The sequence below is a fragment of the Excalfactoria chinensis genome, chromosome 7 (genome assembly GCF_039878825.1).
Source record: "Excalfactoria chinensis isolate bCotChi1 chromosome 7, bCotChi1.hap2, whole genome shotgun sequence".
Lineage (NCBI taxonomy): Eukaryota > Metazoa > Chordata > Aves > Galliformes > Phasianidae > Excalfactoria > Excalfactoria chinensis.
In genome coordinates this window covers 27,278,930-27,292,951 of record NC_092831.1, presented here as the reverse complement: position 1 = coordinate 27,292,951, position 14,022 = coordinate 27,278,930, and the positions used below count along the sequence as shown (strand labels likewise).

Below are 14,022 nucleotides of genomic sequence, written 5' to 3'. Positions count from 1 at the left end.
AGAGGAGGATAAGGGAAAACATCTCACTGCTGCCATACAGGATTTCATTTGATCCTAAAGCTGACCTTTAAACCGAGGTTCAGGATTAACTCGGTGCTATTTCCCAAGCAGCCCTGCAGGCAGTGGAAGGACTATGAAGTGCCCGCACGTACTGCTCAATCTCTGATTGCAGAGCTGCCTTTTCCAGACCTTCAGATCTAGCTCAAACACACTGCTAGGCAGCATGAGGGACTTAAGGTTAAATCAATGGATAGGTGAAAATGTTTCTGCTGTCACCCATACACTCGTGATAAAAGGCAAGATCTTAGAAGGACCCTCGTTAGAAAAGGCATCCATATCTCCAGCTTAGGACCTTTCTACTAGAAATTGTGGAAACAAGCAGAAACAAGACCTGGCCAGATCCTTCCTGGTTTCCAGCCAAACACGAGAGAAAACTTAATCTGATAAATGATTTTTTTTCCCTTTGTAACCTCTGAACCAAACCAAGGTTTGTTATGTCTTCAGCACTTGTCTTGACACATAAGAAGGGCTCACAGTTTAGGAGAAGCGTATCTTTTTTGCAGTATATGAAGACTGACTGCTTTGTTCATTTAGTTAATTAAACAGACATACAAATGTGACAGAATAAAGGATGAGTGTATCAGTCCCGCCTGTATAGGCAGCTTTGATTTGTTTGCTGTATGCCTGGGTGGAGGTCACTGTCACTTATTACCTTTATAGTTTGCTTGACAAATGCTCTCCTGCTCAATGAATACGGCCACTATAGATGGCAGGGAACTACATTAGGCCTGTGAAAAGTCAAGAATCCCCCTAGATCTTAATTATAAAACCATAAAGGAAACCAACTGCCTTTGAAGCTCTCTTACCAGGAAACAAATGAGAATGGGAAATTTATTTCCAAACATAAATCCCTAACCCTTCAGTTTAATTTCTCCCAAGTTAACTTTCCCACCTAGCTAAGCAGCACCACCTTCTATTATTAACTTCTGGCCCAGTATCAGCTGACCACCATCAGTCAAACTGTCTTCATCTCAATGAGCTCAGAGACTTCCAAGGAACTCTGTGTATGCAGGCGTGTGCTTACAACCTCTAATTATTTGCTAACAGATAATGGAGCATTTAAGTTCAGCGAGAATAGATTAAATTTGTAAGGGGATCAACAACCATGGAGCTCACAAGGCTACTTTCTGATAGCACTAAGCTTAGAAAGCTAGGAAGGAAAGGCTCTCATCAATCGTCTGCTCCCCCAAGACACAATCATTTTATGTTATTTTTAGCCTCAAAGATGGCTTGGTACACTTTCCAATTGCGGTGTGTCTCTGGAATGTATGACATTACTTGCTGAGCATTTGGTTTGATGCTAAACCATCTGATCAGGCTACTTGACTTACCAGACAATTGCAGCAGTCAAATAATTAGAGGTCGAGGAGGGGAAATTGTTTTCACAAGTGAAATGACAAGTCCCTGTTCAATTATCAAGTAGCCTCTCAGCTGCTTATTTGCCTTCTCTCATAATAAACCTTCTCTGTACCTGCCCAGCAGCCTCATCTTTTCTCACAGCTGCCAGCCTTAGGGTGAGGGGCAAGACACCTTACCTCTGGATGCCAATAGCCAGTGGCAGCACCCCTGCCAGACACACAAGCAGCAACAAACATGCTTGTACTCAGAGCTCAGATTCCAGGGCCCTGCTGTGGACCACAAAGTGTGGTGAGTCGAGCAGGGAGATGAAAACACCCCTAATATAAAACCACTTCAGTACCCGAGGGGGAATCCCTTAGCCTTATTCCTGAGATAAATGACCACCAATTTGACCTTCTGAAGGAACAGTACCTCTGTAAAGTCTTAAAAAATATACCTCTTAGTCCACATGCACATCCTGCTGCTTCCATCAAGAAGGCAGTCTGGGATATGCAGTGGACTTTTCCTTGCCTTGTGACAGATACAGAACTACCATAGAGAAAAAACATCTATAAAATGAAGCAGAATTAAAGAAAGGTAGTTGGGGATTTGAAGAAGAAACACAGAAAAGACACTGCTGCCATTCCCTGAAGAAAAATTCCAAATAGGGAATGTAGTTTTTGATGACAGCCAATTCATCATCCCCTGGTGGGAGGTGTTTGGCCATAGGAGGTGCTAACACCATACATTATATCATTATAGTCATTACAGATCCATTAGCAGATGTTCAAGGTGCTGAAATGACAGCCCAGCAGCCAAATTGTTGTTCTTTACTTTCAGTGTAACATTTAGGACCATCTCAGAACACTTTAAGACTTACATTCTGCCAACATCACAAGTTTAAAGCAGAGCCAGTGGAACATGCCACTGCTGTCTCTACCAGCTATTGCTGTAGACAGCCAAGTGTTTCAAGTACCCTCTGTGTACACAAACCAAAGTTTGCAAGAGGCTTCACATCTCCCACAGCCTCTCTAAAAGGAATACTGAGCTTTCCTTGCAAGTACAAGGACACACACAGCTGAGTAAGAATTGCCAACAAAGGCACACCTACACTTGACAAGTTCAAAAAAAAGCAAAGTCAAGAGGATAACTCATGATACTTCCTTCCCATTAACCTCCCCTTCCCATTGAAATGACTGTCAGGCACTTCACTGAAGTCAACGTCCATTACGCTCCCAATGGCAGTTAGCTCCTAGATAACTTTAAAAAGTAACTGCTTTTGACAAAGGCCATTCATAACAGCCTTCTTACTGAAAGCAAAACTGATGGATTGTGCTCTCACATGCACTCATACATTTTCCTAATGAGATAACGTCAATAGATTTCATCCAGCACAGTTACACTGACCAAAGCCTCAGAGTAATGGGGAATAAAACAGTTTCCCACTATAACTTCATTTAGGTATCTTCCATTAAAGAATATCTCCTCATAAGAGCTTATCAGCATAAAATTATATCCCTTCTGGGACAGAAAGCAGCAGTCACGTGAAAACCATAACCAATTTCTAGGCCCTTCATTTACATAAAACATTATCTATTAAAATGCCAGCTGTTTCAGGAAATAGATGATGGCTGAGTTAGGAGGCAAGGATGGCAGGAACTTCTGTACTACAGCATGTAATATTACTGCAAAAGAGAAAAATTCTGTCTGTCCCCCCATCAATTCTGTACAGCAAAGAACATTACATACCACTGCATACACATCCAATGGAGCATGGATGCAAAGCATCTTAGTCCATCTCAGTGTTAATTCTATCAGCTGATAATGGGGTCTAATTCTTTTTAACTATGATTATAAGTAACCTTCAAGTTATTTTTGACCTTTAGGATGCACGATAACCCATAACACAAAAACACCATTCCCCCACCTGACTACTACTAGATCAGAGGCTCATGAGAGAATCTTAAGGAGAAACTTCTCCTAGCGTGGCTGCACGTTACATGGTTAAAAGCTCTACAGTATCCAAGAAAATGTCTCCATTTCTGAGCCATTCATCAGACACACACACTGGAGGAAAATGAGTTCCAGTGAACTAAGTCAGCCATTGATGCTGAGCTACAAGACCTCCAATAATCAACTTAGCCTTTTAACCAGGATTTGACACGTTCTTTGAGACGTGCTTCATGGTTATTTGATATCAAGCTACTGTTTCTCTATCATAAGGTCAGCTCCTCATCTAGTACAAACTACACACTTCCAGTGACTTCCATATGGCAATATCAATTCCATCTACTTGAAAATGTAATGGAATCTCCATCACCTTATGCTGACATCAAACAGCACAAACACAGTTTGCAGGCAGTAGCCTTCCACTCCCTAGACATGCACTTCAATGGACCACTGAACACCAGATCTCCTCTATCTGGAGCTTTGCCATTGACCATTATTTTGTCCTTTAAGCAAATCCTCTTTATCTCTTTAGTGCAATTCATTTCATCCCAACAGAGCCCATTTTTTGTTTGTTTGTACACAATGATTATTAAATGTCATCAACATAAACACACAGGCGCAGCAGCCTTTAAAAAAGCACAGGAAGCACCTTGATGAACACACAGCATTAGTTCCATTGTGATAACTTGTGATCATTTGCTTGAAACAGCTAGAGCTGTAACTGTACAATGTTATTAATTCCTAGACATAGCGGTAGACTATATAATGGGAGAACAATCTCCTTATGGTTTAGAGTTTCATTAATGCATATCAAATTAAAGCTGTACACCGAGCAGACCTTCAAAATTTACAAGTCCTACGTAACTTTCAAGTCCACAGGAAAGTCTTAGGAAAAAATAAATGCCAACTGCTCCTATTTGTCAAAATAGCGCCTCTGATTTGAACACAAACATTCAGTGTCAGTGTGGTTTTATCTTGACACAAAGCAAAAGACTGAACAAAGAACATCCATACAAATGATAATCTTGACCTTCTATTTACATTATTTTAGACTGGTAAAGCCAAAAGAACTTTAAAATTAGGCGCATATTATTCTTCCCTCCCTGTTAAGTTTTACTGTTGCTGACCACTCCCAGACTAGGTGCTTAGTTCTCAGGGAAAATGAAGCAGAATAGAGTTAAGTTTGTGTTCCTGTGTGTTCTACACCAGTCAAGACTTGCATTTATGGCAAGATGCTGCCCCACAATTCTTCTCCCATCTCTATACTCTCTGTCATACAAATGGATAATTGTTGGCACATGAGGCAGAGCACTGATGAGCCTTCCAGTGATAGAATGACCATGTATAAGCAAACTCCAGACATCCAGAGGTCCACATCTGCATGTAGAAAAACCCAGCCCTTTCCACCTCAGCACTGATGTTACCACACACTTCGGGTTCTAGAATACTAGTATCTACAAGCAATAACCTGACCAGGGCAAAACACTGCCCCATACTATTAGTACAGCTCTTCTACTTCAGAGAAGCAGCACTGATCCACCCCCAGCTGAGGTGTAACCTTGTTTGGTGTTTATTGTTTGATAGCATTGCCACCCCAGAGAATGCATTAATACAGAGACAGCTTGTCAAGGACTAACAGAAGGACACATCCCTATGAAAACTCAGCTGCTTTTCTGTGTAGGCCATCACATTGTAGCACATGCTACCTCAGCATGATGTTGGTCCTATGAAAATACCTCTTTATGCTATTTAAAAAAAAAACAACTGCAATAAATTGCCCTGAACAATCACTGTGGAATGGAAAAAGATCCCCCCCAGACTCAAAGTGACTTACATCCATAAACTCCACGTTGGCTTTGGGACCAGTGGTCTCATTAAGGATCTTAATGGCCACAGGAATCTTAACTGTTTCTCCCTCGGGGACCCAAATACCCTAGAAAGATAAGGCAAAACGTCATTAGACCAATAAGACAACTATCATAAAAATATCCCTCAGTTACATTTCTTTTTGATGTATTTTGTCACATTACACAGTTCAATTCTGAACATCAAAACTGAAAATACACAAAATAAGCTATTAAAAGCAAAAAAAAAAAAAGAAAAAAAAAAAAAGAAAAAAAAAACTACTTCTTACATCAAAACTAAACCCTTATGGGCTGTACCCTTGTGGATGGTTGTACGCCAGCAAATGTCCTTAGATCCTCTTTGTTTTCTCATTGACAGTTGCCTTTAAACGGAAGGATGTAAGCACATCAAAGATGTACATTTTTTACTACCTACTGAGTCCCACCAAATTACACAAAATACTGGATTATTTTATTCTGGAATCTGATGTTAAACACACTAAAGCTACTGCAAAACTCCCACTAGAGAGTATCAGCAGCAACAAGGTCAGAACTTGTCTTTTCGCAAGTTAAACAAGGCTAGTCGCTGCCATGTAGAGAACACTCTTACCTTGTATACTGTTCCAAAGGCTCCAGAGCCAAGAACCTTCACTCGTTTCAGCTCAGTTTCCTTCAGGATGCGAAGCTGAGCTTGGTTGGGTGCTGTACCACTTGGAGTCAAGGGTTCCACAAGCTATGAAGTCAAGTCCGACAGCATTAAGCATTTGAAAGTGTGAGAATCCATTAGAAGCTTATACTGGAAACAACCAACCCAGTTATACACTGGAATAAGACAATAAAGACTACTGATCTAACAACTCCCAGAGTAATCTCTCACTTTTAAAGAAAACAATCAAATGCTGACAAACTGACCAATAGTATGGAAAAAATCCTCACTCCACATGAAATCATTTCCATCAGGAATTACACGATGGAATCACGAACAGGAAATTGAATTGGTGTCACAGTAATGCACCCAAGGACTTCCGCTAATGGAGGCAGTATACAGATTTTGTTCATGACAGAAAGACAGCATTTATTATCAGCGGACCACATTATATTTTAGTGCCTCTTAAGTTAGTCTTTCTTCTTTTAAATAACCCTGACTTAATAGCTTATGATAGTCTTCTGTTTTGGGAAAGGACTGTTCTTCTCAGCTTCTGCTGTACCATATAGGAGGACAACTTTAAGGACAAAGCAACTTAAAGGAGACAATTTTTAAAAGCCACTAATTTGCTGGGTAAAAAAAAACAACCAAAACAAAAAAACACAATTAAGCAATTTGCTCAAGAAGACAATCATGTCCCAGAAAACTGTATAAATAAACTACAGCCAGACATGCTGTTAAAAATGACTTTAGAAATCAATACTGTCCCACGTTTGCCAGAAAAGCAATGGTTCTTTAAAAATAAATTCAAAAAATAAGTGAGAAGGACAATACTCTAAACAATGAAAAACAGCCCGCTCCTTTACAGGATGAGAGAAATAACTCAGGGCTACTCCCACTCGAATGGGATTGACACCACTGCAGTATTTCAGAGTAGCCTGTTTACAAGGCTAACTGCTCTGTGGTTTCAGTACTCCTGCTACGGCTCTACAAGCACCATGGACTACTTACCAGCTGACCAGAATATTTTAGCTTGGGTAAGAATATCAGTATTTAGAAATGAGTATGAAAACATAAAACCAAACAGCAACAAGACAGGTTATCACAGAAATTATCTGTGAGCTGCACTTCTAAAAGAATAATTCTCTTACTTCCTGTTTAGGTGTACAATGTTAATGTGGTGAAAGAAAGAAGGTTCCCTATTAAAGAAAACCAGACAGACTGGAAACATGCTTCTATATATATGACTTGCAGGCCACCAGCACAGGAACGGCTGGGAAAAGTAGTACTGTGTGTTCTAAAAACATGCTTGTAGAGTTATATTGAGAATGACCAAGAGAAAGATGGGCTTATTATAACCTCTGGCTAGAAACAGAGAAGGGACCTGAAACTGTGTATGTTTATTTCAGGATACTCTGGATTTAATCTTCCATTTCATGGGCAAGACAACAGCCTTCCTGCATTCTAGGCCCTACTAACTCCTACTTCTATTAAGACCTTAGTCCCTCTGGAGAAACACCACCAGCCACAGCTTTTATCTGACCAAATGAAGAACAGGAGCTGCTGTCAAAGACAGTACAATGAAGACCATCCACTTAACATCACTTCTGCTTAAGCAGAGGCTGGTACAATGGCAAAGCTAGTATACCTAAAAGCATTAAGTTAAGCTTTCTATAAACCTGAACAGTATTCAGCAAGCAACACAGATTCTAGCCAGTATAAAGGTATTTAGGAAAACAGATTGGGGATGCAGAAATCCTTTTGTCAAGCCCTAGAGTGGAATAACTGGGAGCAGGATCCTTACAATAAAACAGGAAAGAGCACTTTTTAAAAAGCCTTATTGAAACATCAGTACGGAACTGTATTTCCAAGACTGATTTATCTATCTTGCAGAGGGGAACCCTAATTTAACATCATAATCAAATGCGTTTCAAAGCACAGGAGTGTGGAGACAGCAGTGATCACTTCTGCTGCAACTGACAAATACAGACTAAACATTATGCTCAGAAGAATTTCCTAGATTGCCTCCTGCACCACCTACACCCTCACCTCAGTCTCCAGGAACCGCCGCAATGCTCTCTTCTTTTTAATGCTCTTGCGTCGAACGTACACGGCGAATGTCAGGCCCATGATGACGATGATGAAGAGGCCGCCAATAACTCCCGCAGCAATCAAAGGGGTTCTAGCAATCAGAATCAGAGACTTGATTGTTATGTGGGATGACAGACCAGAGAACAATCGGGTACACAAAACACAATCGCTAGGAAAGCTTACTGTCTTGTGACTGTTTCGTAGTTGGACCAAATATAAAATCAGGGGAAACATATTAATAACTTCTCTCGATTCCCATCAATATAACAATTACACTTTCTTCTAAGTGCCATGCACATGTGAGAAGTTGTGTGGACAAGGAGACACAACATGCACTTTGATGGCAAACACAAACCTGCAATGGCAAAATGAGGATACAGATAATTGCAGTTTTCCTGCAAGAGGTTTGTTTACTCACCCTTTGAACTCACCCTTTGGCTCTATCCACATTAACTCATGGGATGGGGGCAATGAGGGGGAAAATAAAAGCTGTCTAACCTACCAACATGATGCATCCTTCCTGAGTTTAGAGAAGGGAGGAGAAACTTCAAAAATGCTGTGCCAGGGAAGCCTGGAGGCATCACACACATGTAAGCCTTGCTCAAGTAGAGGATCTTGATGTTTCAACAAAGTAATTCCTTAGTAGTACCACGCACCCCCTAGACACTCTTGGGTCATTGCTATTCCATGTGAATATTCTGGTGAGGGCTTTAGGGTTGCACCCATCCAGTTTGGTTACCTCTTTGCAGCGAAGTCAAAATCCCAAACACAAGACTGTCCTGGGGGAGCCAAAAAGTTTCCTGTGAACAATACTCAACTGGAGTCAGCTTTTGCACAAAAAAAGTAGTGCTACCCCCCACTATCCCTGCAATCTCCCACATGGCCAGTGCAGAGAAAACAGGCTTCAGCCAAAGAACAAGTAGAATAAACTTCCGCCCCCACTTAGTTTTCTCTGTCTCTTTAGGGCGGGTAGGAGCCCTCAAACCAACATCTTAAATTAAGAGTTTCTACAGAATGCCAGCCATTTACATCAACATACACGGTGTTTAACATCCCAGCAGCAGTGCCTGGAGATTAGCTGAAAAGATTGGTAGAAAGAGACAATGTGACAACTGCAGAGCAGAACAGTGCAGAAATCACGTTAGCTACAGGAAATAGGTTAACAATTGCCAAGATTGTAGAAGTATCATTGCTCTGGTTTAATAGTCTCCTCCATTATGTCTGAATGAAGATAGAAGATACATTATGGCTTAATAAAATACAACTAGCACGCAGGTATTGAAAATTTTACTGTCTCCAGCAGAAATAGTAAATTGATTTATCTGATCCCTTGTAGTTCCTTAACATCATACCACAAAACCAAGCAGTGGGATGCACTGCTATCTAAGCTGGCTTGCTATATTAAGGTGTACCTACCTAACCACTGCGTACCATTTGGAAGCCCACGTCTTAACTAGCCATCAAAAGACTTCTGTGAAGACAGCACTGATGCTCTGAAGCAGAAAGGTATTTTTTAAAATGATATATGAACAACCACAAATTCTTTGCCACCACCAAAGCAAAGACTGACAAAACAAGATCTCTCACTGATTTTAAAAGGAAATCATCAATTTTAACAGTGAATTTAAAAAAAAAAGGACTTACAAAGATCACCAAACAAACCTTTAGTTGCTAAAACAAAATATGCATTAATTGTTTATTAGATCCAAATTTTCAGGAGCTACAATAGAAACATTATTAAGCTTAAAAAGGCCACAAAACAGGAATACTACGGCATATGAGATACGTTTTTAAATGATGAAGAACTGAAAAAAAGGTTTTCTTTTGAACTTTTAGCTGCCTCACTCATAGGCCAGCCACCTGTACACAAAGATCCTGACACACAGAAACCTCACAGACATAAGTGGATGCAGCTGTACACTAAGCAGCTTCTCCTTGCCATGCCAACACAAACCTATGCCCCCAAAGACAACAGCAATCATGAGCTTGACACGCAAGCAAAGGATGAGCCACTGGCCTCAGTGCATTCTGGTATCAACAGTGCACATCCGTATCACATCTCACCGTTGTTTCCAACCACATACAGGTTATTTCCTCAACCCCTGAGTTATTTTGTTTGTCACCCACTTTGGGTTATTTTGACTTAAGTTCCTTAGGCTGCATTTGCTTTTTATCTATTCTGCTAACACCTTCAGCTGTACCAGTATTCTCGCCTCAGCAGCACCTCAAATTTAATACTCAGGTGAATGTCACTGAAATGCTGTTTACCTTTCGTTTAGGTAACTGCCAAGTTTGTTTAAAACCGATCCCTGCAAGGTGTTACTGATCAGAGATACAGGTTTCCAGTCTTCACTTTTCTCCCACTCTGCTTTTGGCTTTTTATCCAATCTTTCTTTTTTTTTGCCCAGCATGCACCAAACCATCAGTCCAGCTCCACATACTGCTGGGCATGCACAGAAGGCCTCATCTCTAGCGGCATTAAGGATGTCAGTCGTTCACATTATTGGTACATTGCTAGCCCACAGCCACCTCTGAGAATGCACCCATCCATTACAGACTACTTGCTGCTTAAAAATACTTTCACCAAAATTATCAGCAGCAATGTTAACGCTGTCTTCAAAAAGAGATTTTGGTAAAGTCACCTTTAAAAGGACAGAGGCCCCATGTGTCTTCTAGGGCTCAGAAAGGCTCAGCTCAAGGATGGAGAGTTGTATGTCATTCCTACCCACGTGGCATAAGGATGGACAGCCAGAGGTCGACTCTAGCTCATGTTTCTGACAACACTGCCTCTAGCCCACCACCAGGAAACTGCTGATACAGCCACTATTTTCCTTTACACACTCAAAATCTACTCCAGAGGGTGCAAAAAACTCTCTACTAGGCGTTCCTGAACTTTCATGCTCATCAAAATAGACTCTGTAGCGCAAGAAATACGGCTCTGAATCATAATTCAATCCCACGTAATTAATTTGCTATCCATCACCCCTCCCTCAGCTGAGGACAGAATACTCAATTAATGACTGGAAAGGGGAGGCAGGCAGAGAGAAAAAATAAAAGCACACGGGAAAATTCCTGCCTCGTCCCATCTGAAACCATGTGAAACGGGCTGAAATTAAATACGGTTTGAAACCAAGTTGTCCATTCACACCTCAAGGATTCCCAGCTCTCCACTGCTTTAGATTTTACCTCTCTAACTCCAATTTTCTTTCTTCAAGGCATTCTTTTTCGAGACGGACAATTCATACTTTCTGCATTCCTCGCCCCATCCCTAAGAGGGGAATTCAGTCAACTTACAGTACGCATTTTCAGAGATTCAAGGGATATTGTTAAACCTGGAATGATAATCTTAGCATTTTAACTACATGAAATAAACAGCCAGGGTGGGAAGCAAATTTGAGTATGCCTAAGAGCTTCTCTTTGCTGTCCGGCACTTCCCTGGCAGCCTCTACATCCGCAACACCCAGCACCTGTTGCTCACAGAATGCTGCTCCTTATGGGCAGGAAAATTCAGCTTGGATTGTTCACACTAAGATGTGCTCTGCTTTGTACAAAAAAAGAGTCCCTTCTCTGCCTAATCAGAGAGTGTTCAAACACTGAGCAATGTCACCTTTATGTTCAGATTAGCTTTTATCACACATAATCACAAACTGGAACTGACAACTGATCTCACCATGCCTACCAATTCCATGTTTAAATCTAGATACAGGCAAACCGCATTCCATCATGCTGTCACCACTCTTTACTTACAACCCCGGTGGCAGGTAGTTTTAGCCATGACTTTTCAACATGCAACTTGAGTGCTACATTGTGGGTCCCACTCCGTCCATCCCACAGTTAAGCAAGTACCTCAGCACACTGCCAGGTGACTCAAGCCACGTGCTCAAAGCTTTTCACCATCTTCACCATATGAGAGCCAGAGTTCTCAGCCAAGAGCAGAACAGATGTCCCACTGATCAAGAGGCACTGCTGAGAACAACTATACTATTACGATGCATCAAAAGTGAGCAGTGATTTAAATTAACTTAGGAGAACAATGACATTTCTCTTGTCTTCACCATAAACTACTAAGAAAAATGGTTTAACTCCCTGTTCATACAACTGAGAACAAATGCTGAAATACCACTAACTACAGCATAGATACAGAGGCTTTCCATGGGTTGCTCACCCCATAAAAACCGAAAGTCCATCTAAGATCTGTTGTGCTCCTAATAGTTTAAGGCTGAGATGTTTCCCTCATGTCACAACATGAGGAAGGAACACTTGTTAAAAGCTCAGTGACTTTGTTTTGAGGCTCGTGCTATAAACGGATTAACGTTCCTTTTAAAATATTCCAAGTCAGGCCTCGCTTAATGGGGATTGATTCATCTGTGACAGAAAGCCAGTAAAACCCACTAGATGGGACTCGCAGGTGAAGCCAGTTCATCAAGCAAAAGAACAATCACCTTTATAAACTTATCATATTTTCTGTTTTCTTTGCAAAGATTAATATTTTGCTTCAAATAAAGAACACAAGCCCGGTAATGACCACAGGTGCTGATGAACTGCTCTGAAACCAAACCCATCAGCATTAGCTCAGAGAGCCTCTCTCTGCATAAAGCATTTCTGTTAGAGGCAATAAACTCGACCCGCAGCCTTCTCCGCAACCAGCTGGAGTCAACATGCTCTACAATTATTTCTGTGTACGTGAAACTATTAATTAGAACATATGCTTAAACAGAGCCACAAACTGCACTCTGCTGCAGGACATTATATGCTGAGAGGCCACTTTGTCTGGCAGCACTGATTCGCGCTCATGAGCACCACATCACAGCAGTCTGAGGCTTGTGGAGCTGGAGAAACACACTGTAGTGCCTGTATTTAATCAGTAGGCAACCAAAACTTGAATGGGGCTGGGTCAACAGAGGGCATAACTCCTAGCATGAAACAGACCACTGACACTGACCGCCATTCAGCACGCAAAATACTGAAACCTATGCACAGCTCTCTGAAATCTTGCCCATAGGACCGTATAGGAGGCTTGCCTCCCTTTAAGGACATGCTAGATGAACTTCTCTCTGCCCTGCGCCTTTCATTTTACTTCACAAATGACCTCTTTTGAATATGCCTCAGCCTCTGCTTAACTGCCTCTTTTGATCACTCCTTGGAAAACCAGCCTTTCCTCAGAGTCTTTCATTTAGGCAACACAGTGCAGTTTCAGTCAGTGTCTAAATGGGTGTGAACAGCAGGCTCTCTCCTGTTCCAGCTTTGAATCCAATGGGACAGGGCTTGCTCATGCAATTTTGCACAAAAAGGAGTACTTCACAGCCTTGAACTTTCAAGGGCTGCATTGGGGATGAAGTCTAAGATTCTGTCATTGGCTGCCTCTTCTCCAAAATCTGACTCATGCTGCTCAGCAAGCACACTATGACAGCCCCAAATCCCAGCAGACCATTTCTGCCCTGGCTCTGCACCTGAAGTCCTGTGTGCTATCTGGCTACGGTGAACAAGCCTCTTCACATCAGTGATCAGTCAGCCTAAGGTATTAATAAGTTCAGCACTGGACACTGGCAGAGATGGGAAAAGAGCCACACAAAATGGGACATGATAAACTGATGAGAACAGAACTGTCACACTGTGTTCCTGATCTTCAAGTACCTTGTCATATCCAATCAGGTGTTTGTGATGAATGCGGAGCTTACGTGGGTTTCAGCTGAGCTCTTCTTAACAAGGGGTGGCATTAAATCATCTTTGGGACCTACGTTTGAGATCAAAGTCAGAGTGAACAGAGGATCTGTAGGTTCTATTTTAACTGCATTTGGAAATCTGCCCCCATACAATGCGCTTGCATAGAGGATTATGACTGAAACATAAGTCTGAAACATTAAAACTTCATTCCACACTGGCACAAATGCTCTGCAGTATTGGAGGAATAAGTGCCTCCACATGACCACAATCCTGTCGTTAACTGGAACATGCATTTCTGCTTCTCCTCATGAGAGTTTCTAAATACGTATAAATTCATCTTTGTAGAGAACAGGATGGAGTAAATACGGCCAAGACTTTTAAGTACCAAGGCATAATCAAAGCTGATCAAGATTAGGGCATAAGGAATTT

General features: G+C 41.4%; 1 protein-coding gene across 3 annotated transcripts in view; it reads right to left on the bottom strand.

Moving 5' to 3' along the window:
• The window catches only part of ERBB4 (erb-b2 receptor tyrosine kinase 4), a 481,597-nt gene that overhangs the window by 90,460 nt on the left and 377,115 nt on the right, over positions 1-14,022 (bottom strand). For all 3 annotated transcript variants that reach the window (XM_072342440.1, XM_072342439.1, XM_072342441.1), the window contains exons 17-19: positions 7,888-8,020; positions 5,803-5,925; positions 5,183-5,281 (exon numbers count right to left, since the gene is read on the bottom strand). In XM_072342440.1, coding sequence (XP_072198541.1) covers positions 5,183-5,281; positions 5,803-5,925; positions 7,888-8,020 — 355 coding nt within the window. The remainder of the gene's footprint in view (positions 1-5,182; positions 5,282-5,802; positions 5,926-7,887; positions 8,021-14,022) is intronic.